The 24,951-nt window shown below is 45.3% G+C and overlaps 1 protein-coding gene across 1 annotated transcript in view; it reads left to right on the top strand.

Moving 5' to 3' along the window:
* Positions 1 to 24,951, top strand: part of PLEKHG4B (pleckstrin homology and RhoGEF domain containing G4B) — a 100,614-nt gene that overhangs the window by 17,752 nt on the left and 57,911 nt on the right. Inside the window, exon 2 of the mRNA XM_066627988.1 lies at positions 11,312 to 11,509. Coding sequence (XP_066484085.1) covers positions 11,312 to 11,509 — 198 coding nt within the window. The remainder of the gene's footprint in view (positions 1 to 11,311; positions 11,510 to 24,951) is intronic.

Raw genomic sequence — 24,951 nt, forward strand, 5'->3', positions numbered from 1 at the left:
CCCTTCCTAATGATCCCAAGCATAGAATTGGCCTTCTTTATTGCTGCTGCACATTGAGTCGACACTTTCATCGAGCTGTCCACCACCACCCCAAGATCTCTCTCCTGATCTGTCACAGACAGCTCAGAACCCATTAGCCTATATGTGAAGTTTTGATTTTTTGCCCCAATGTGCATGATCTTACACTTACTGACATTGAAGTGCATCTGCCATTTTGCTGCCCATTCTGCCAGTCTGGAGAGATCCTTCTGGAGCTCCTCACAATCACTTCTGGTCTTCACCACTCAGAAAAGTTTGGTGTCGTCTGCAAACTTTGCAACCTCACTGCTCAACCCTGTCTCCAGGTCATTTATGAAGAAGTTGAAAAGCACTGGTCCCAGGACAGATCCTTGGGGCACACCGCTTTTCACTTCTCTCCATTGTGAAAATTGCCCATTGACACCCACTCTCTGTTTCCTGGCCTCCAACCAGTTCTCAATCCATGAGAGGACCTGTCCTTTAATTCCCTTACTGTGGAGTTTTTTTAGTAGCCTTTGGTGAGGGACCGTGTTGAACGCCTTCTGAAAGTCCAGATATATAATGTCTATGGGTTCTCCCACATCCACATGCCTGTTGACCTTTTCAAAGAATTCTATAAGGTTTGTGAGGCAAGACTTACCCTTACAGAAGCCATGCTGATTCTCCCTCAGCAAGGCCTGTTCGTCTATGTGTTTTGAGATCCTATCTTTGATGAGGCATTCCACCATCTTACCCAGTATAGATGTTAGGCTGACCAGCCTATAGTTTCCCGGGTCCCCCCTCTTTCCCTTTTTAAAGATAGGTGTGACATTTGCTATCCTCCAATCTTCTGGCACCGTGGCCGTTTTGAGGGACAAGTTGCATATCTTAGTCAAGAGATCAGCAACTTCATTCTTCAATTCCTTAATAACTCTTGGGTGGATGCCATCAGGGCCCGGTGACTTATTGATCTTTAACTTATTAATGAGGTCTGAAACATCTTCTCTTTTAACCTCTATCTGACTTAATTCCTCGGTCAGGAGGGGCCGTTCGGGCAGCGGTATCTGTCCAAGGTCTTCTGCCGTGAAGACAGATGCAAAGAACTCATTTAATTTCTCTGCCATCTCTAAGTCTCCTTTTATCTCCCCTTTCCCTCCCTCACCATCCAGAGGGCCAACCGCTTCTCTGGCGGGTTTCCTGCTTCTAACATATTTGAAGGAGCTTTTATTATTCCCCTTAATGTTGCTGGCCATACGTTCCTCATAGTCTCGCTTGGCCTCCCATATCACCTTCTTACATTTCTTTTGCCACAGTTTGTTCCTTTTTATTCTCCTCATTAGGGCAAGACTTCCATTTACGGAAGGAAGCTTCCTTGCCCTTTACAGGCTCTCAAACTTGGCTGGTTAGCCATGCGGGCACCCTCCTGGATTTAGTGGAACCCTTCTTTCTTTGTGGTATACACCTCTGCTGGGCCTCTATTACTGTTGTTTTATGCAGCCTCCATGCACTCTGGAGAGTTCGGACTCTTTTTACCTTCCCTTTCAACCTCCTTCTAACCAGCCTCCTCATTTGAGGAGGATCCTTTCCAGCTGCTTCTGGCTCCTACCTGCCTTCAGGCTCGCCCTCACTCCCTCCTCGCTCTCACCGCTCGCCCTCACTCCCTCCACGCTCCGTTGGGAACTCTTTCACGCTCTTCTGGCTGCCTGCCCAATCAGCGCGTGGGGCAGGCATGAGCAACAGCAGGCATGACCACCTGTCGGAAGTCAAGGGTTTTTGTTAGAGATTTGCCCGGTATTCTTCCCCCAACATGCACGTCGAAACAGATTGCAGCATGATCACTGTTCCCCAACGGCTCAGTAACATTTACATCTCTAACCAGGTCCTGTGTACCGCACAATATTAAATCCAGAGTCACCTGTCCTCTGGTGGGCTCCATGACTAGCTGCTCTAAGGCACAGTCATTTAGCACGTCAAGGAATCCAGTCTCCTTTTCGTGACCAGAACACAAATTGACCCAGTCAATATGAGGATAATTGAAGTCCCCCATCATTACAACCCTGTCCTTCCTTGTCACCTCCCTGATCTGTTTCCTCATTTCAAGGTCCCCTTCTGATTTCTGGTCTGGAGGATGATAGTACACCCCCAGTATTACATCGCCCCACAAGCCTGGTAATTTAACCCACAGAGATTCTACGGTGGAGTCGGACCCACCTTCAATCTCTACTTTGCTGGATTCTATCCCTTCCTTAACATAAACGGCCACCCCACCTCCAACACGCCCCTGCCTGTCCCTCCTGTAGAGTTTATAGCCCGGGATTGCAGTATCCCACTGATTCTCCGCATTCCACCAGGTTTCCGTTATGCCCACTATGTCAATGAGGAGAAAGGGGGCAGATTGGAGACACTTTGCTCAGGAGCAGAGGAAGGACTGACATTTCCCTGCTTTCTTTCACCATGTAGATATAAGCCTCTGGCTTGCCAGAGGCTCGAGCCTTTGGCACAAGCCAATGGGCCCTTGGCCCTGGGATTGTGCCTGGAAGGTTGCTGACATTGGCAGAAGTTTCAGGGAAGACCTAGAAACACTAGAAAGAGACATCAGAAAGACTGTTTACCTTTGAGGAGAGCCAAGATGGCTGCTATTCAGCAACACCTGCTATAAGCTCTTTGTTTGTATATATTCCATTTTGATTATGGAACTTTGAGAGAACAAAGAATCTTTTGGCAAGCAGTATTGGAAGTTTTTAGTTTTTTACTTAAATGCAATTGTATGGATGAAGGCAGTTTGAGAGGATAGTTTGTCTCTTTGAGATAATGGGGAAAACCAAAAACATAACACAAGATACTTTTGTGGGCCCTAGCTCTGGTGCTCAACCAGTGCTAGCCCAGCACTGGCCGGTGCTGGGCTAGTGCCAGTGGAGCACCAGAGTTCTGCGGCTTGGTTGTTGTGTGGACTGCTGAGCAGCGGAGAGTTAGGTGGGGGTGTGGGGGAGGCAGGGAGGAGGTGTGACGGGAGGGGGCAGGGCAGGAGAAAGATGGGACCCGTGAAGCTTTGCTCCGCCTGCTCCAGAGCCTCTGTGTTGGGCTGGCCGTCTGACACGGTGGCTGTTCATTTGACGCTGACCTTTGGGTCAATGTAGAATCGAGTAGTCCAATTGCAGGGCTACTCAGTTTACCTGGGGGAAGGAGACAAAAGTCCCCTTCTCCCAAGGAAGAGGTGGCAGCTGCCTGGAGCACTCGGGATGCAGTGGCAGCCATTTTTGGCGCCGCTGCAGCCGCGCACACCAGGCAGCTCAGGATTGGGCTGTTAGTGATCTTTAGACTAAAGACCCCTATAAGCCATTGTCCATCAATGCTGGTGGTGGAGAGATAAAAAAAACACCCACTTTCCCCTGCTTGAGGACAAATCTTCTCAAGACAAAACAACGCTGAAAGTGGTGGGGAAAACACTAGTATTGTGCAATGTTTTCAAAGCATGAGGCAAATGTATTCCTTAAATGACCTTTTCAATAACCTGTTCGTACACGCATGCAGAAAGGAGAGTCTCCATGCAGTGCTGGTTGTTGCCTCCTCAGTCTTCTCCCACAAGGAGAATTTTTTTTCCTATGCCAACAGCACGCGAAGGTGGGAGGTAGAGTGAATCAAAACATTGGGTCCACCTAGCTCAATATTGTCTACAGCAGGGTTTCTCAAACTTTGAAGGAGCTTTACTCCCTCAATAAGTTCTTGTGTGGGATGGGCTAGGGCAGCAATGCGATCCCCAGGATCGTGTCGCGAGGGGGGTACTTGTGCCTTACTTTGTAAGATGCTGGGCTGCAGCAGGGTGCAGGCAGCCCTTCACAGCGCTCCCCAATGCTTGGAATCTGCAAAAGAAGCAGGCGCAAAGCACCTCCTGCAAAATGGATGTGCTTTGCACCCGCTTCTTTTGCAGGTTCCAAGCATTGGGGAGCGCTATGCAGGGCTGCCTGCACCTCCTACAGCCCAGCATCATGCAAAGTAAGGCACAAGCACCCCCCTCGCCCTCCTACGGGATCCCACGTTGCTGCCTCCCTCCCCTTTCCCCGCCCCTTAAAGGGACGGGGGAAGTGTTACACAAACTGGTGGGTCGCGACAGAGATTCAGTGCTGCTCACCCAGATGTCTAACAGGTGTCATTCCGAGTTCTAGCTGGAGATGCCAGGGATTGCACCTAGGATCTTCTGCATGGGAAGCAGGTGCTTTGCCACTGAAGGTTCACTCCACCCTAGACCCAGTACTGACTAAGGTGATAATTTGTGCTAGGGCTGTGCCATTTCAAACTACATTTGAGGGCTCACTCAACTTGATGCTCCACCATACAAAAAATATCATATATATTGGTATATACTGCAAAGCCCCTATAGGGATGTCTGCTACAAATAGTAATGTTGACCCGTTGTAGAAGACTTTTATGGTGTTTCTGTGCTATGTCTTTATTGTATCTCTCTATCAATTGAATGTGAGTGCATCTAACCTGCTTGATGTGTACCTGATCTGTGACATTGAGGTTGTGTACCTAGACTGTATGGGGAATAGCAGGTAAGTGCCCTGGATTACTATTTTATCGCAGCTCAGTTGACCAAGAGACTAGGCTAGCACAGTGTGGTCTTCAACCTTTTTCATGCCACAAACCCAAAATGACACTGGGGACCCACCGCTGATCCACCCCTCCTCACAGGATCAAATCAGTCCACCCCTTACCCACCCGGTTTCTCTAGTTCTTATGTTTTCACAACAACTCTTTGAGGTAGCGGCCTGAGCAGGGCTAGCCTTAGGAGCTGTGGGGCAAGACAGTGAGAAGAGGCTGTGCAAGATTATATCAAGAATAGTTTTGATTTGAATACCATTATTGAATTGGATCCAAGCCCTCTCTTGTACAGGCTTTGTAAGATTGCCATGCCCCCAGTGAGACCCTATTGGAGTCATGACCCACAGATTGAAGAACGCTGGATTAGTGAATAAAAACCAGGGCAGTTTGTGGTTGCATTTTAAGTAATGATAACACAAACATATGACAGTACAGTACCTAGCAATGTAGTCAACAAGATCTAAGAACCCCACATATTGTATCCTTTAGCGTTTGAATGTATTTGTTTTTTTGCAGGACCTTCATGAAGGCATGTGAATAAAGATCAGTTAGAATGACAAGAGATAGAGATATAGTAGCCTGTGCTTTTTGCTGATAAACTGTTAGGTCTGTCTTATTTCAGAACCTAATTCATGCACAATTCTGACTCATTATTTAAAGGTCAGTTGTAAGAAGTTATTCTTGTCAGGAAAAAGTACCATATTTCAGATATGCTGACTTCTCACACACACTAAAAAAGAGCTAGACAAGTTCACAAGGGATAACCATACCTAAATGGAACCTCTGTGTTCAGAGACCATGCACTAGCTGTTGAGGACATACATAAGTGAACACAAGCAACATCATATCTTGCTTGTGAGCCCCCCAGACACATGTGGCTGGCAACAGTTGGATGCAAAATACTGGGCTAGGAGGACCTTGGATAAGAGGATTAAAGGAAAACTTCCTGATAAGATCTACGATAAAAGGCATTCACCTTGCATTTGAAAACTGTATAAAACTGTTCTTAAGAATCCATGGTGATGAGTGCCTGTGTTCAAAATACATTGCAATCTGATATATTCCACTGATTCTGTACCAGCATCTTCTTTTGCCAATCTTGGATACAGAACTGTGGAGTCCATGGGCCCGATATCGGATTTAGCAAGGCAGTTCTTGCAGGGAAACATTTTAACTTTTCTCTCCAGATGTCAATAACTCTGTGAAACATGTTAATGTTACATTTGTACCTCTGACTAATACAGGCTGCTGTCAGGAGAATACCAGGAAGGGCTTAACTAACCAAGAATAAATCACTGGGAGGCTGGCCAGTAATGAGCTCTCTCTGTCTGGAATGTTTTGGTACCATGAAGATTCTGTCACAGGAACAATGTATTCTGGTGAGGGGCAGAAAGAGCTAAAAGGGGCAGAAGCCAGGTTTATACGCTTGGTGCTAAAACTTGAGCTCCCTCTTTAAAATGAGGCAGAAAAGTAAAACTTGGCAGAAAGTCAAACTCTCAATTTGGTTCAATTTCACTGTAAAAAATCCTTTGTTTCCTGTCATCTCAGCAGTCTTTTAAAGGAATATAGTCTTTGAACTATTATATCAGATCATTCCAGTTCCTCCCAAACAGCCCAATCCAAGTTAAATCTCATCTCCCCCCCCCCCAACCGATGCAGCTGCACCAAGGAGGCATGCATGGCATCCTATGGTTTGGGGGCAGTTGGAGAGGTGTTGTTCACTTTCACGGAGGAAAGCTTCCACTCTCTCCTTGGTCCTGCACCAGTAATTTTGAAAGTGTAGGACCAAGGCATGTAAATAAGAGAGAGAAGTTTTGGCCACATGCTCATGCTGCCAAACTTTCCCTCCCCGATTCTGCCTCCTTCTCCACTCACCTCCCTGCCCAGAAACTCCTCTGTTCCAACATCATTCCTCTCACTGCCACCTTACCTCATGCTGATGGATGGTGTCCTGGCCACCAGCCCACGTGTGTGACCAATACCAATTGTGCTGGAGACCTTGTTGCACTGGTTGGCAGTGCTGGAGCATGCAACAGTTTCGCAGAGCTTCTGGCAGAATCCAGACACTCCACTGGCAGAACATGCATTCCACCCATGGAGCATTTTACTTGGACTGGGCTGCCTAAAGGTGAAGTTCTGGTTTATACTTGCATATACATCACTTGATACACTCAAAATTTGGTGATTGACTAAATATGCAGATCAAACTCCATTTGAAGGTTGTTGTGTTTTGTCATGCAAAAGGTTCCACAAATTTTGGCTAGCCTTGATAGACAAGCTAAAATGTGTGGTTAACCAAAATCTGCCCCTCCCCTTCAACAGAATCCTCAATGTTTACTCCAAAATAAATCCTACTATGTTTAGTGGGACTTAGTCCTAGGTAAGCATAATTGGATTGCATCCTAAGCCTTTGATCTTGCTCTTTATGTTTGCCTGAGATCTCACAGAATCTAGAACAGGGGTGTCAAACTCATTTCATACAGAGGGCCAAAGTTAGCATTCAGGGCTCTAGCTGAGTGCTGGAAGTGATGTCTTAAGCAGAAAGTGACACCATTAAGGCTGCTTAATGGCCAGAAATCAGACCCTGTTCTAATATAGGAACTCATTAACTGCAAATGGCAGAAGAGAAAGTATGCAAATCTTGATCATATGTCAAGATTTGGGAAAGCCCAATTTTCATGTGTGCTGCCATTTCAGCTGTAACACCTCAACAGCTGAGAGCCTGAGGGCTGGATAAAAAGCTTCCGGGCCCCCAGGCCTTATGTGTGACACTCCTGATCTAGAAAGAGGGATGGGCAAAGCTGATTGCAACTGTAGGAAATTATCTTTGCCCTCCCTTTTTCAACTCCAAACTTAGAGATGGGTGGAAATGGGATTGTTTTGGCACTGTGTATGAGACACTTTCTTCTCAACCTGAAGCTGAGGGAGAACAGCTTCATTCATACATTCCTTGTAGTTTTACTGTGTCCTGTGAAGCTCAGTAGAATTGCAGGATTGGTTTTGCCCTCTCCCCAACTCCAAACTGGAAAAGGATGCTGAGGATCCTTTTGTAGCCCTCATCCAGAGGCAATGGAACACTCAACATGGCAACAAATGTGGAACTTTGGTGATACAGAAATTCCATCTGTGCTGTTAGATCTGTGTTGATTCATTTGCACATGCACGTGTGACCGCTCAGTGCTGCATTCATCAAGTAATGAAAGTGCATGGTCCACACCTGTTTCTGTGGCCCTCTTCTTCCTGTGTCAAATTTTAGATGGGAAGTCCTTGGGGGCTGACCTGTCATCTTGTCAGCTGACAATATATAAATAATACATGTACAAACCAGTCCTATGTCTGTGATTTTGAAACTGGAAACTTTTCCTTAGGTTTCTTTTGCGTTTTGGATGTCAGATGCAGTCACTCAGCATGATTTTGACAGAGAAAGAAGAGGCTGAAGTTCATGTACTGGGTATGGCCTGTTGTGCCTACTGTCAAAGATGCTGATGTTGTTTCAAAGTTTAACTTGTGGCTCTAATTTGAATTGTTGCCCTTTCCTGGTTTCTGTTTGCATTTTATTATTAAATTTCAGGATTATATCCTCTTACTTGCTCCTTTGGGCTATACTTAAGCAGCCACAAAAGATGCTGGCCTTCAAAGCTTTTTCACTATAGCTATGCGCAACTACAGGTTGAGTCTCATTATTCCGGAGGGTTCTGTTCCCAGAACTTAGGTGGATGGCAAAAAATGCACTAAAGCAAATCAATTTAAAAAACAAAGTCCCTTTGCAGTGAAAGACAGCCTTGCTGACCTTTTGAAATGCACACAGAGGCAATCAGTCTCTCTCCAGGTGCTTAGTCTTCACTAGGAGACAGAAATCCCTCCCTCCACCAGGAACCACAGTGAGAGGGAAAGAATGGGTGATAATCACTGCCATTTAGCCTTCTTTCACATGCTCAGGGGGAAGGGAGGGGTTTGCCTTGTGCCTGAAGAGAGAATGATTGATGGATTGCCAGCAGGTTGCCCTTTCTCTCATTAGGGTGGCAGTGCTCAAAGTGTGTAATTTTAATATCATAAGGCAGTGGTTCTTAAACTTTTAGCACCAGGACCCACTTTTTAGAATGAGAATCTGTCAGAACCCACCAGAAGTGATGTCATGACTGGAAGTGACATCATCAAGCAGAAAAATTTTTAATAATCCTAGGCTGCAATCCTACCCACATTTACCCAGGAGTAAGTTCCATTTACTATCATTGTTAAAAGCATATACAGGTCCAACCCTGTTATACACAGATTCTAGTGGGTCCCGACCCACAGTTTGAGAAACACTGGATACGGACATAAGGAATTAATGGATGAGGGGAGCATGAACAGCTTCTTGCTGTTTCTTCCTGGCCCACTTCCAATATCTGAAGTGAGCTGAGATGAGAAAAGTATGTGGATCAACAGCATGATGGAAAGTAAGAAGCAGGAGCTCAGTCTCTGGTAGCTCCAGCTGTAAAGGTCAGGTAGGAGATGATTAGAAACATCCCTGTCTGAGACTCATTAGGGCCACTGATAATTTGCATACATGTGTTAATTTGTTGGTTGGCAAGACATCACATCCTATCTTAGGTCCACCCATTTTATCTTCATATTTCTCACACTTGCAGCCATTTAATTCAAAGGGTAGTGCTGTGGGATGATCCGACAATGTATGGATACTTGTGCAGTGTTTGTTCTGTATGTTTTCCCAAGCTATCTATGTGATAACAACTTTTTCATCTTAGAAACTTCTAAGTGTTGCAGCATAACACAGTGCCATGCCAAGGAAAACTGAGTTTGGAAATAATGAAGAATGCGATTAGATAAATAAGCATCTTTCCAAAATTAAAGTAACTCTTCTGTTAATGCTTTGCATAGGATGATCTTGGTGGGTGTGGGCTGGAATAGCCAAGCTTCCCCACTATGTGCCGTGGGCTGTATCAAATTCTCCGCAGGGCCAGATGTGGCCCCCATGCCGGGGTTTGGAGACCTCTGGTCTACAATATTCATATGCACTTTTTATGGTAGTTCTATCCCTTTTGGTTTCATTTGTGTTGTTTGATTTTGTGTGTTACCTTTTTGAAAGCAGAAAGACAAAATATAAAATTTTAATAAAATAAATTCCACTGCAGAAGTCTCAGTGAATGGGAGTTTAGCAGGGGCACAATAGGGAAGATTGGACCCCTTGTGTCATGCATTATTATTGTTTAGTCCCAGCCTGAGTGAAAACTCCTTGCCCTTAGGCCTTGCACAGTGAGCTGAATCCTTGGCTTTAAGACCTTTCCTTCACGCAGGAGGCTTGAACATATGTTTGCACAGTAGTGTGTGAAACTTTACAAGGTTGTTTCAGTTCTCATCGGTTCATGGCCCATTTTCAGTGTCGCTCATTATTGTGGGGACTTTCTGTAGCAGGCAAATGTATGTTTGCATACACACATTCAGTTTTTGGCTTCCACTTCTGCAAGCCACTTCAAAGCAAGCTGCAGGCATGAAATTGAAATGTCATTTTAAAGAATGTGATAACCATTCAGTAGAAAGTGCAAATTGCTGAACCAGCAATCTCCATTATTAGATATTTCTTCATCAAGGGTTTTTCTTGCCCTTGTTTCTGTAATCTGTCAAGGCTGCATTCCAGACACGGGTACTTTGAGGGGTGGTGGTGATCTTTTTGTTGTGTTTTTCACTTGTTTGATGTTTTGGAGATATTTGATTGGAAGTCTGTCTTATGGCTGACAACTTTCAACCCCAATTACAGCTTAGTAGTGATAATAGTGTGGGGTCTATAGAATCCAATATTGCTGCTGAGAGTATTGATTAATAATCTTGGCTAATACTAAGATGCATAGGAAGAGAATTCTTGAAGACTTATGGTAAAACAATGACTCATAGACCAATCCTATCCCCCCTCCCCTGCTGTTGCAGCCACACCACAAAAGCACACACTGTATCCAGTGGGGAAGGGTGGATTAGGAGGCTTGGTAGGGGAAAGGGGAATTATTTTCCCTTACTACTATGTAAGTCTCCTACTCGCCAGTGGGTCAGTCTCCTCTGACCTGTGCCAGCTCTTTATCTGGTGCACATCTGAGGAAAAGAAAGGGAGCTTCCGAACAGGGGGGATTGCCACTACATCCACCCCCTCTCCTTGCCCTGTTCCTACCCCCTTGTCCCATTCCTCCCCCCACCCATCCGGTTTTGGAGCTCTGTACAACAGGATTAGGCTGTAAATAATATAATCCTAAAGTTATGTATTGGCTGAAACGCCTCAACACAGAAAAGGTATCTAAAACCCTAAAAAATATGTTTCCTTTATTCCAAGGCTTTCTTCCTTTGTAATGTAATTACACATCCCAGACAGCCAATACTTATGTCATGTAACATGAAATATAGGCAACGAAAAAGTGGTTTTTCAACTTTCTATACTCATAAAACACTTTCATATTGTCTTGTAAGCCGGGGCACCCTTTTTGTTCCAAAGGACTCAAACCACATCTCGCCTGCAGTTTATAGGTGATGATGAGTAGTGGTGAGCAAGCTGTGATTCATGGATGTTTGTCCACCACGACTGCTGTTTTCATAGAAGAGTGCCTGTTAAGTTTCTGGGGAACCCCAGGGTTCCCAGAAAACCAGTGCATTGAAGGTTGCTATTTTGTTGCTTTACACTGAATTATATTTCTCCCATCAGCTAACAGCCTGTGAATTTTTATTGCAGGACTCTGAATCCCTTGATACCTATATCCAGACTACACTTTCTTCTCTATACCCACCTTTTGAGGCTACAGCTGCTACTGTTCTGTGGCAACTTTTCAGCATTGTTGAAAAGTTATATCGTGGAGATGGTCTCAGATGTCTAATTGATTTCCTTGTCCCTGCCAAGAGAGTCTTACAGTGTATCCAGCGGGAAACCTGTGTAAGTATATTTGTACCTACTCTAGGAAAACAGAGACTTCCTTTGTTCATGATTTAAAGAATAAAAAGAAAGATAAGGTGGGCTTTAATCTTTTAACTGCTAAGCTTTCTAAATCTAGCTAATGAAACCCTTAGATAACCATGGGAAAGTTTGCATTTTAATAAGACAGTGAAAGAGAAACATCAGTGAGACAGGAAAAAATATACTACTTCCTTTTCTTTCTGTTGGGAATATGAGTCCATGTACTTTTAATTCTAAACTGTTGCACAGTTGCCAACCATGGCAATTGATCATGTTACATTTTGGTAGAAATGCAAAATATATTTTGTTTTTTGCTGCTGATAGTTTAACAAATATTCTGTTGTAGGCAGAGGAAGCGCAGAAGACAAAAAATGGTTTTAGAAATGTTTTTGTGCATCAGAGATTAGGTATTGGACATAGTAGCACCTTTATTAATAGAACACCTTAGTGTTCTATTAATAACAATAGAACAAAGATAGTAGCACCTTTATTAATAGAACATAAACTTTTGTGAACTTCTATCAATTTTGAAACAGAAGTCAATCAAAGGCATTTAAATGGATGTTTGCTATCAACTTTTCATTGTTTTTGTTTTAAAGAACTGTTCCCAGTATTTGCAAACTGTATGTTGGAGTAGATAATCATAAATGCCACTGTTAAACTTCCTTGTTGAAGTAGCTGTAGTTCATATTTCGGTTCTGCTATCTCCAAATGACTTTTTGCTCTGCCACCTGCTTCCACCAGAACTATTGAATGTGTCCAAAAATGATTAAATGCTTACTTATTCGGTTTTTTAAGTCTGTTTTATATCAGATTTGCATCAATTCATTCTCTTCCTTAAAACATAGCACTATTTGCGCAAGATAGATTGCTGATTGCGCAAGATTTAAAGCAAAATAATATGCATGAAGAATTTTGCTGAAATGCAGACATGTATTTGGAGGTAGTGGATACTTAATTAAGTCCTTTATCTTCATCACTAATCTTGACAGAGGAAGCATTCCTGGGTTGCCCTTGGGTCAGCACAAGCTCCTTGTGCTGGGCCAGGAGTGTTGCAAACGTGCCATAAGGCACATTTGTGCCTCCTTGAGAGATGGGGAGGCTGGCGCAAGGACATGTGCCAGCCTCCACACCCCGCTTATCGGACTTTGGCTGGGTAAGGCGGCTGGTATGGAGGGTTGGGAAAGGTAGGGAGAGGGCAGAACAAAGACATTCCAGGGCAGGCTGGTGGGATGACTGGGCCTGGGAGGGGGCAGGATCCTGCACTTAGCCCAGATCCTACTCCCCTCCCCCCCGCCAGGCAGCCCAACCTTACAGTGGGCTGCTTGGATCTGTGCCACTTCTTTAGGTGGCGCAGATCTGGGTAGCCCCATAGGGGCAGCTGCCACATGACTTCCCCTTACTCCGAGTTGCACTGCAACTTGCCCAGCTCTGTTCTGCATGCAGCACAGGGCAGCCGGCTGGCCTGCCTGCTCCAGGGCAGATTAGAATTGGGCTGTAAGAAGCACAGCTAGGCCTGGAGTCTCCTGCAAGGTCATATGTCTTATTGTGACTCACTGACTATCTATAACAGTGCTCTCCAGACTTCAGCCCATGGGCCTGATCCGGCACCCTGCCTAGTCCCCCTGCGTGAATGGAACTTACCGTTCTGTGGGGGAGCCTCTTTTTCATCTGCTGATCTCCCCTGAACTGCACTCTGGCCAGCCGTTTCTGGGTTCTCTTGCCCCCAGCAGGCTGTGCGCCCAGAGTTCTGGGCAGATGTGGCTGGCTGAAGCACAGTTTGGGGGAGATCAGCAGCAAGACTCCTTAGCGGAACGGAATGCTTCATTAGTGCCTTGGAAGCCTTTCCACATGTGCAGCAGTTTGGAGACTGCTAATCTATAACATGATTGCAAAATGTTGGGGTATTCCTTTGTAAAATAAGACAGCTATTCAGCAGAAATGCACAATCTGCTTATGTCATTTGGCTCAAAGGGCTTATTGGCAGTCTGTACAGTACTGGAAAGTTCTCCCAAGTTGTTGTTGTTGCTTCTTGAGAACTATTATATCAATTGGTATCTGCTAAGAAGGTGTAAGCATAGGATAGTGCTTCAGGGGCTATTATTTCTTTCTCTCCCAGTGCATACTACTCTGTTCCTATCTCCTAAACCCATCAGCAACCCTTCAGAGAGCTGCACTTGCTCAGTGATGCATGTAGAGGAGGGGTTAGGCCCAGGGGTTAGTTGCCCGGCACATGGGGCTGCAGCGGTGCCAAAAAAGACTGCCGCCGCACCCAGCGTGCTCCAGGCAGTCACCGGTGGCTCCTCAGGAGAAGGGGACTTTTGTCCCCTTCCCCCAAGTAAAGCGAGTACTGCAGGGGCTACGCGACTCTACGGTAAAGGTCAGCGTAGAATCATGAGCCTCTGTGTTGAGCCCAACATTGAGGCTCTGGATCCAGTGGAGCAAAGCTGCACCAGTTCCGCCGCCTTCTTCCTGCCCTCTCCCCACCCTCCCTCCGCCTCCCCTCTCCCTGGAATGCCTCCTCCCCACCTCCCCCCATGTCCCCACCTACCTCCTCGCTGCTCAGCGGTCCGCATGACCTCCGAGCAGCTGAGCTCTGGCGCTTGCCCAGTGCTAGCCCAGTGCTGGCCAATGCTGGGCTAGCACTGTCACTGAGCCGGCGCACCGAGCTCAGGATTGGGCTCTGAAGCAGTTCTTGTTTGTAGTTTGCTAGTGTTGTTCTGATAAAAAAAAAATAGTCTGGGGAGTTTATTTACCGTATTTCCCCAAAAATAAGACCTACCCCGAAAATAAGACCTAGTTGTGATCGGGGGGGGGAGGGGTCGGGGGGGAAGGTGGACAACGTGACCAGGAACGCTACACTCCCACTTGCCACCTAGAAAGCTCCTGCTGTGCTGCCTTGGGCAGAGGACGCTGAGGAGGAGCTGAGGCAGGAAGCAGCAAGCGAGGCAACCCTACCGGGCTCTGAGGCTGTCTACACTTTCCAGGGAGTAAGTCCCATTAACTATAAAGGGACTGACTTCTGAGTAGGCAGGCAGGCAGGCATCTCCCGAGCGCCACCTAGAAAGCACCTGCTGTGCTGCCTTGGGCAGAGGACACTGAGGAGGAGCTGAGGCGGGAAGCAGCAAGTGAGGCAACCCTGCCTACCGGGCTCTGAGGCTCTCCACACCTTCCAGGAAGTTCCCATTAACTATAAAGGGACTGACGTCTGAGTAGACAGGCAGCCGGACATCCTCCTGGGTGCTGAGGGGATATTTTTGTAAGGTATATTTTTGTACATGAATGACTGTGGATTGTTGTACATTTAAAAAAAAAAAAAAAAGACCTACCCCAAAAATAAGACCTAGTGTGTTTTTTTTGAGCCAAAAAAAATATAAGGCAGTGTCTTCTTTTCGGGGAAACATGGTAGCTTAAAAAGAGGACAGGTACATTACATTCTGTCCACTGCCAGCAGAGACTCCTCTCATGCAACAGGAGATGAATCTTCCAATTAGGCAAAATCAATGAGGACAGAGGTCCAGACATTTGCTTTCTACACTTGCTATGGCAAGTATCATGAGCACCACCCTCCCCTTGAGCTTGGAACTGAGAAAAATAGAGCATCTCTGGAATCATAGCGCACTTTGAAAGGACTTCAAATGGCTCTAAGCTTCGTGCAATATTAGAGAAAAGAGTCTGCCCTACCTTCATCTCAGTAGAGAGTCAGGGTGATGGCAACAACACATTTTGATTGACTACTAAGGCCAGTCAAAATGTGTGAATGAGAATTTGCATATTCAGCAGATGAACAGTGTGACCTACCGCCACATCTCCAGTCTTAACAGGGTTCAATTCCAATTCATTTATTACTTAAAAATAAAAAGCAAAATTTTTTAGCAGGAATGTGTCTGTGTCACACGGTGAGACTTAAGTCAAGTCTCAAGTCCCCACCCCCTTTGACTCCACTTGTGCTTGAGTCTTAATGGGCAGCCATGTGATCTCATCCAGAGCCTTTTTAGGACTCTGTTTGACTCAAGTTCGAGACTTTTTGAGAAAGAAATCAGGCGCGGCTGCTCATGCCATTTTGGGTGCAGCTTCATGAAATTCCTTCCCCAAACCAGGGGAACAAATTCACTAGCAGGAGTAAATTACTGCCCAATTCACCAAGGAAAGTATTTGAACCTGGGAAGCTATAATTCAGGTCCAGCATTCTCACCACTATGCCAAACTGGGTTTCCAACTCCTGAGGTAAAGGAATCCGTTCATAAAGCAGGAAAACAATTCAGAAGTAGGGGGATTTCATTACTGAATAGGAAGAACAATCCACTATGTGGTGACATCAAGCCTGTTGTGTTGTTGTTTTTTTTAATAGTGGCTGAATTTACTACCTCTCTACGAGTAGCTGCTGTTGAAATATCTGCCTTTTGATAACTATATCTCCTCTCTTTGCTTAGGTAGATACTAGGTGTTTGAATGTCCCAGTGGACTAAGGCAGTCAGTAACTGCTCTGGGTTAGTGATGGGATTGCAGGTTCTAATCCCCACTTTTATTTATTTAAATAAAATAACTAAATTAATGAAGGAGGATTGCATCAGGCAGGGACCAGGATGCAATGCAAAGTAAACTTAGACCACTTAAATTGGTTTCTGGATCGCCCACAGAGGTCTTTGGGGCACCGCAGAAGTGGCAAAAAAAGTAAGCAAGCACACAGAGAGAGACACCAAGTTGAGTGGTGTCTTGACTTGTTCCTGAGAAAAACTCTGAGTTGCCGAGTCACTTCCAGTTTCAAAACAGGTGTGAGTCAAGTTCGTATTAGTCACAAAATTGTGTGTTTGGTGACTTGAGTCTGAGTCTTCCGAGTTAATCACCCATCACTGCTTTTTAGCCACCAATAACAGTTCTGCTCATAGGGACAACAGTTGATGGTGGTTGGTGCAACAACTTCTGTAGTTCATCTTGTACTAAACAAAATTAGTTTCCTGATTGATCCTAATTAAACAGGGCTGTGTGTGTGTAATTTGTGTCAATAAACTGACATTTTGTGCCAAGAAAAGCTGAATAAATTATAATTCTTAATACCACAATTTACTTGAACCTGCGAAAGCTATGAAATACTTAGTTTCACTAGAGAGTAAATGTGACCATCTATTTATTTTGGGATGCAGGTTTTACTTCATATCTGGGTTTCAAAATTAATTACAATACATTTGGATGGGTAAGTCAAAGTGTGAGCTTTCTTTGAAGCATTAAGAGATTCTAATTCAGCAACTGAATCGCGACATGTTGTTAGCATAATAAAAAAAGAGAAATTTGTTCTAACAGTAAAATGTTTTTAGTCATTTTTAATGGCAAAGTATTGGAGAACTTGAATCCCTGCTCACAAAAATACGTAACCTTATTGTTAAGTTTTCTTCTTTCATTTAAGTTAGCCAGTACTTATAGTCAGTGCTTTGTGGCTGCTGTGTGAGTAGGACCACTTTCTTCACAGGGAGTGAAGGGGTTGCCTACATTAATACCTTGCGAACTGCAAGTTTCTCAGGAATGCAACTATTCAGGAAATCAGTTGAAGATTTACAGCCCCCTGACTGCAACTCACTAGGGAGGGAAAAGGATTTATAACCCAGTGTTTGTGCAAAGTACAGAATCTTAACAGGAGTCAGAATAAGGGGTTTTGTGTCTGTTTAATTGTGGCCGCATTAAAGACAGTTCTGTTTTCACTAGGTACTATATGCAATTATTCATTGCCCTGATGACAGAAGTTTCAGCTTTCAAATGCCATTTTTCTCCAGCCTTGCCTCCACAAGTATTTCTTTTCCCCCTCTTTTGCCAACAGCTTTCAATTTCCTGAGTGGGAAACCAGAGGTTATGCAGCTATTCTGGCCTCTTCTGACAAAGTCAAAGCCACATCTTTTCTTAGTTCAGTTAATTGCACAGACAGGGAGTTTCTCGGTGTCATAATCTGGAAACAGATTAGAGATGCAAGAATAAATATTTATTTTCTTTATCACTACAGTGATAAAGAGTGGCACCCAGTGATAGCCTTGAATATTGTTGGCAGAAAATGAGTTTCCTTAAAAACAGACTCCACTAGACCTCAGAAACTGCAGGCTTCATTCTGTGTTGTTTCCGTGTTATGTGTGGAACTTTTCACAGCCTGGTTTTTACCCCAAAGCAAGTGCCTTTGAAGGTGCTATTTTGTACACACTTCCTTGCAAGGAGTCTCATTCAGTTCAGTACGACTTATTTCCACGAACCTACCACAGCATCTCTCTCCTTAGCATTGAAGGAAAGCTGTTTGCCCGAGTTGCACTAAAGAGGCTCCAGGTACTTGCAGAGAGCATCTATCCAGAATTGCAGTGCGGATTCTGAGCCAACAGGTCCACCACTGATATAGTATTCTCCCTTAGACAGCTGCAGGAGAAATGCAGGGAACAATGACAGCCACTCTTTTTAGCCTTCATAGATCACACGAAGGCTTTCAACCTGGTCAGCAGGGACAGCCTCTTTAAGATTCTCCCCAAGATCGGATGTCCACCCAGGCTCCTCAGCATCATCAGACCTTTCCACAAGGACATGAAGGGCACTGTTGTCTTCGATGGCTCCACATCAGACCCCTTTGACATCCAAAGCGGTGTGAAGCGGGGCTGTGTTCTTGCTCCAACCTTGTTTGGGATTTTCTTCACTGTCCTGCTGAAGGACAGTTCCTTTGGAACTGCAACAGAAGGCATCTATCTCTGGACTAGATCAAACGGAAAGCTCTTCAACCTCTCCAGACTGAGAGCAATGTCCAAAGTCCAGCTGAAATGTCTGCATGACTTCCTCTTTGCCGAAGATGCAGCTGTCACCGCCCACTCTGCCAAAGATCTTCAGCAGCTCATGGATCGTTTTAGCAAGACCTGCCAAGACTTTGGACTGACAATCAGCCTGAAGAAAACACAGGTCATGGTTCAGGATGTGGACTCACCTCCCTGCATTACAATCTCTGCACATGAACTGGAGGTTGTCCATGACTTTGTGTACCTTGGCTCAACGATCTCTGACACTCTTTCTCTTGATACTGAGCTAAACAAACGCATCTACCATGTACTCCAGACTCACAAAAAGAGTCCAACAAGAAGCTGACAGAACATACCAAGATCCAGGTCTACAGAGCTTGCATCCTGAGTACACTTCTGTACTACAGCAAGTCATGGACTCTTCGCTCACAACAGGAGAGGAAACTGAACGCTTTCCACGTGCGCTACCTCCGACGCATCCTCAGTATCACCTGGCAGGACAAAGTTCCAAACAACACAGTCCTGGAACAAGCTGGAATCCCTAGCATGTATGCACTGCTGAAACAGAGATGCCTGCGCTGGCTTGGTCATGTCGTGAGAATGGGCGATGGCCGGATCCCAAAGGATCTCCTCCATGGTGAACTCGTGCAAGGAAAGCACCCTACAGGTAGACCACAGCTGCGATACAAGGACATCTGCAAGAGGGATCTGAAGGCCTTAGGAGTGGACCTCAACAGGTGGGAAACCCTGGCCTCTGAGCAGCCCGCTTGGAGGCAGGCTGTGCAGCATGGCCTTTCCCAGTTTGAAGAGACACTTGGCCAACAGTCTGAGGCTAAGAGGCAAAGAAGGAAGGCCCACAGCCAGGGAGACACAACAGGGACAGACTACATTTGCTCCCAGTGTGGAAGGGATTGTCACTCCCGAATTGGCCTTTTCAGCTACACTAGACGCTGTTCCAGAACCACTTTTCAGAGCGTGATACCATAGTCTCCGGAGACTGAAGGATGCCAATGGTGATTTCCATGTATAAACATGTACAGAATAGCATTGGGCTGTGTATCTAATGTCTTGTAGCGTTTAAGTATACTTATTGGGAAGTACTTAAGTATGTTGTACTTACTAAGAATCTCTTAAAGTCTACCCACAGTTTTTTACATCAAGGTTAAGGAATAATATGTTCATTAATTTCAAAGGGTTGTGTTTCATCCAGTACATCATATCTGTGTTAGTGTGTAGTTTGAAAACACCAGTAAAGCTAGTCATATTATTGAGTAATTATTCACATCAGCAAACACCCTATAAATCAACATCACTAACCTTTAAATAAAAATTCTGATTTTGGTTAACAAGAAAAAAATTCAAAAAGTAAAAGATAATTGGTAGATGCAAAGCACCTGCCCAGACCTGAAAAAGGAAGAGACATCTTGAGGGGTCATCTGCTGTCTGTTTCAGATAAACACATATTTTTAGAAATGACTCAGAATGCTCATATGACTGGCTGTTGGACAACCACAAAGACTGTCTGTTGTTCTAGGAAACAATTTTGACTCTACAATGGAAGCGTTCAAAGCTGAAACTTCACATTACATCATCCCGTATCAAATACCTTACAACTCTACAAAGAAGCAATGTTTGAATGAAATTGTACACAGAAGCTCTTCCTTCATGGGGGTGTTTATTTGTAGGGCACCTCCTTGGGTGTACTAGTACATTATTTTGCTGGAAAATTCTCATGAATATAGAATGTTTTCCCTGGAACACCTAAACTGATTGAGGTTAACCTTCTGAGCAACCATATCCATTTACTTCTGAGGATACACACAACTGTTTCTCAAACACAACAGTGTTTCCCAAACTGTGGGTTGAGACCTGCTTGTTGGTGAGTCGTGAAACCGAAACTGACAAACTGATAGCTGACAAGGAAAATGTACTGAGCCCTATGGAATATGAAACTAAGGGCGCAATCGTAACCCCTTATGTCAGTGCTTTCCAACACTGGCATAGAGCTGCCAATCCTGCAGTTGGGTGTCACTCACGGAGGCTTCCTCAAAGTAAGGAAATGTTTGTTTCCTTACCTCAGAGTTGCATTATGTCAGTGCTGAAAAGCACTGACATTAAGGGGTTAGGATTGTGTCCTGAGTTGCACGTGCATGTTTACTCATGAGTAGGCAAATGTGATTTGGCTCTTATCAAAGGCCAGGTGAAGGGGAACACAGGGCCACCAGAATGGTCCTGATCCAATGTACGTGGAGCTCAACAAATGCTCCAGAAGGTGTTGTCATTCCCCCCCAGCATAGTGAAAAGGGTAAAAACAGAGACTTGAGTGTCTGGCAAAATGAAACCTTCTTTTGTTCTCATAAAGCTAGGTGGGTCCCAATAGTGTAATTTTAAAAAATGGGTCCCAGAGCTAAAAAGTTTGGGAACCACTGAATGGCTAAGTAATCTGGTGATTGGCAAGCATACAGGTAGCTTGTACTAATCAGTGCCTAAGGTCCTATGCAATACCTGGCCTCGGCTACCTGAAACCATAATCACAGACCAGGAACAAGGGTTGGACAGAGGGAGTTCCAGGGGGCAGGTGAGCAGGATGTTGGGCTGGGGCCTGTCAGTTGTGCCGGATTCCAACCCCATTCCCTGAGTGGCCACTCCGTTCTCCTCAGGTTTGCACCACTTCCAGAAGTGGCGCAAGTCCGAGGAGACCCATTGGAGCCATGGTGGCTTACCTGGGGATAAGGGGAAGAGTTTCCTCTTACCTCCGGCTGAGCCACTTCTGGCCCCAATCTTGTGCTGGATACAGTGCAGGCCTCCTGGCCTCAGACTCGTCAGTGCCCAAGTCATCAACACAGGTGACTCCGGTCTGCACAAGTCAGCGAAAAACACATGTTTTTGCAACCCAGACTCAAGTTACCTTGCTGCTTTGATTATAGCAAACACCCTATCAGTGGAACTCACCTGACTTTCCCAGCCCTTTGATCTAGACAAACACGTTTTGCTACCCAATGGGCAAAGTAGCACTGTTGCAAAGCAAAATATCTGCCCCAGATAGGAAGATTGACTGGAACCTGCATCCAGCACATGCTTGGGGATTCCAATCGAAGGTCAGGGACTGCTTGCAAAGGATACCCAAGCAGACTTTTAGACTGCCAAATTTGCACAAGAGTTTCTGGGGTGTCCAAAAGTAGTGGGGAAATTGGCATTCATTGTAGGAGCTCAGAGACAACATGACTGAAGAGTGCAAAGTAGACAATGAGATTGAGAATCAGAGGAAGTTTAGTGGAAGAGGAAGAGATTTGAGGAAAGGAAGACTGTATACAAAGGATATAAGGCCCAGGAATAGAAAATGCAATGCACTGCTGAAAGGAAAAAACTGAACATGCAAAGGCAGGTTTGGAAAGGTAGGGGATTCTGGACTAGGGAGGCAATGCTGGGGCATAGCATTGTTATGGGGCAATTTGGCGCGTGAAGGAATGCAGCACTCTTCCCACTTCCAAGTGTCTTAAATTCAGGCACAGTGTATCTATACTGCCCTGAAATCCAACCCAACCTCCGTCTCTTTATCCCTTCTCATCCTTGAGAAAATCCGCCAGTGGTCCGTGTATATAAGTGTTGGAAGAGCGACAGTATTAGAGCAGATATATATTTTTCCCCATCAGTAAGGGGAGCTGTACCCTTGTTGCTGGTTACTGCTCAGAGTGGTCACTGACAGAGTGGATAGAGAGATGTTCTTTTCCCTCTCACGTAACACAGAACCAGGGGACATCCACTAAAGTTGAGTGTTGAGAGAGTTAGGACAGACAAAAGAAAATATTCCGTTACCCAGCATGTAATTAGTCTGTGGAACTCCTTGCTACAGGAAGTAGTATGGCATCTTGCCTAGATCCCTTTAAGAGGGGATTGGACAAATTTCTGGAGGAAATATTACAAGTACCTTTGTTTACTGTAATAGCACTTGCAGCATGGGGAGGGTGGGGCAAGAGGGAGGCTGCACTGGATCCTGAGCCTCCGTTTTGAACCAACGGCCTGACACGGAGGCTCTTGATTCTACGGCAACTCTTGGGTCACCGTAGAATTGATTTGCCTCATTGTGGGGCTAGTTGCCTTACCCAGGGAAAGGGGACAAAAGCTTCCTGGGTGCCTGGCAGCTCAGGATTGGGCTGTTGGTTATTTTGCAGTGGTCCTTCAGTGTTAAAGGGTATGGATACCTAATTCTCTGATTAACCCTTCTAGCATTTTGGAAAGTTTGGGGCTTTGCTGTACTGCTTTTCCACAAATATTTTTGTGACATTATTAACTGGACAAAAGGTTTTGATAAAGCTGAGCTCCTTCAGATCTGAAGGATGACTCCTGCTGGTCAAAGGAAATCCCTTGTCTGAGCCCATGGGTAAAGAAATATGCTCTGCTCAGTGAATGGAAATCCGAGACAGAAATATGCCACTCCTGGCAAGGAGACCCGATGCTTCAGATACCTTGCTTTCCCAATATTGTTCATTTAATAAGAAACAAATGAATCTTTATATACACTGAACTTATCACCTGTCCCTCAGGAGGAAAGGGTCAGGGAGTAAATTTCCTAATGTTTTTGCATTGCCTCAGTTACTAAGTTACATCTCTTTACCAACTCTGTTGGAAAATCACATATTCTGTTTTCTGTTACTCTCTTCTGTCAACAGATGTCTGTCTGTTGGTTAGTTCTGTTGGTCACTTCTATCTGCCTGACTCTCTTTCAGCAAAACAACCACACTGAAGACCACCTCTCACATTATGTTTTAGGCGTATACCTAAACATTGATGTTTTTGGAGGGGGGCAAAACGCTAATTTTTTCAGAGACACCTCTGCTTCACTTATCTCAGTGGTTCTCAAACTGGTGGGTCACAACCCACCAGTTTGTATAGCTTTCCCTGCCCCTTAAGGGGGCGGGGGAAGAGGAGAGGCAGGGAACCAATCCCCAGGATCATGTCCCTAAGGGGGGGTGAAGAGGGGGTGCTTGCACTTACTTTCCATGGAGATAGGACTGCAGCAGGCTGCAGGAGATGTGGGGACCCCAGCACAGCCCTCTGCAGGGCACCTTGAGGCTTGGAATCTTGAAATGGAGTGATCGCAAAGCACTTCCTGTTTGCAGGAGCTTCATTGCAATCACTCCGTTTCAAGATTCCAAGCCTCGGGGAGTCCTGTTGAGGGCTGCGCTGGACTCCCCGCAACTCCTGCAGCTTCCAGCAGCCCTCAATGAGTCCAAGTACGTGAAAGCACCCCCCTTCGCCTCCCTTAGGGACAAGATCCTGAGGATCACTTCCCTGCCCTTGCTTCTCCCCAAAGACTTAGGGAGTAAAGCTCCCTCAAAGTTTGAGAACCACTGACTTATCTGATAACCAAGACTGGCTGCAACTCTCAGTCAACTGTGCTCTATAGGAAGAGCACATAATGGCAGAGTGCCCCAAATGCATTTCTTTAGTTTGAGAACAATGCCATTCAATGTACTGATTAGTGATTTGCACAAACCACCATAGCCTTAGTTTATGCACGTTCTCTGTGGTTTTCTATTTACTTTTTTTGAATTGAATTTTTTTGGAATTGTGTGTGACGATTCCTTCTCCCCAGGAAGAAGGTGTGACTTTTCTTCTCCCCAGCTTGTTATGAATTGTAGAGGATTGGATATACTTGATAATATCAGTATGACAGTTAAAAATTTATTTAATGTACCTAAAATAATATCATTGTTGGGGTTCTCAAAGCTAGCGTTCCTTTTTAACTGCATTAGGCCAGTGTTTCTCAAACTGTGGGTTACAAACCAATTTCAGGAGGGTCCCCATTCATTTCAATATTTTATTTTTAATATATTAGACTTGATGCTACCATGGTATGTGACTGCATTTGGCGAAATGTTACAGGCCTGTACTTTTAACAAAGTACTATGTATATTCTTTTAACAATGATAGTCAATGGGACTTACTCCAGGGTAAGTGTGGGTAGGATTGCAGCCTAGGATTGTTAAAAAATTTTCCCGTCTGATGGTGGCACTTCTGGTCATGACATCACTTCCTGTGGGTCCTGACAGATTCTCATTCTAAAAAGTGGGTCCCAGTGCTAAATGTGTGAGAACCACTGCATTAGCCCAAGATCAGCAGCTACTTACAACCCAGCTAACAAGCATTTTACAGCCAAAATAAGTCAGCTAACATTAAGGGCGTAATCCTAATCTTGTGTAAAGCATGTTTGTGCCAGCTCGGAAGCTCGGAAGCCACCCCAGCACATGGAGGCTACATCCAGCTTCTGTGGCAGCTTGTGAGGTGAGCCTTGCATTGGCCATGCTTGGCCGATGCGAGGCTCTGGAATGGGTGGGGAGGAGGCAGGAGAGAGGTGTTCCGGGGTGGGGGGAGGCCAGGCGGAGGGCAGTCCCGGGGGCAGGCGGGGAGCGGGGCTGGGATCTAGCTCCTATGTTGGATCCCAACCCCCGTTCCTGAGCAGCATGGAGTGACTTCAAGCTGCTCTGCTCTCCTTGGACTTGTGCCACCTCCAGAGGTGGCACAAGTCTGAGGAGACCCAAAGGGGCTGCAGTGGCTGAGCCACTTTGGCACCCTTGTGAATGCAGCAGCACAAGATAGGATTGGGCTGCACGTCATCTAACATTACATCTCCTGTTCTAGCTGCTGAGACAAGCTAATATTATA

Source organism: Tiliqua scincoides, chromosome 5 (genome assembly GCF_035046505.1).
Source record: "Tiliqua scincoides isolate rTilSci1 chromosome 5, rTilSci1.hap2, whole genome shotgun sequence".
NCBI classification, from domain to species: domain Eukaryota; kingdom Metazoa; phylum Chordata; class Lepidosauria; order Squamata; family Scincidae; genus Tiliqua; species Tiliqua scincoides.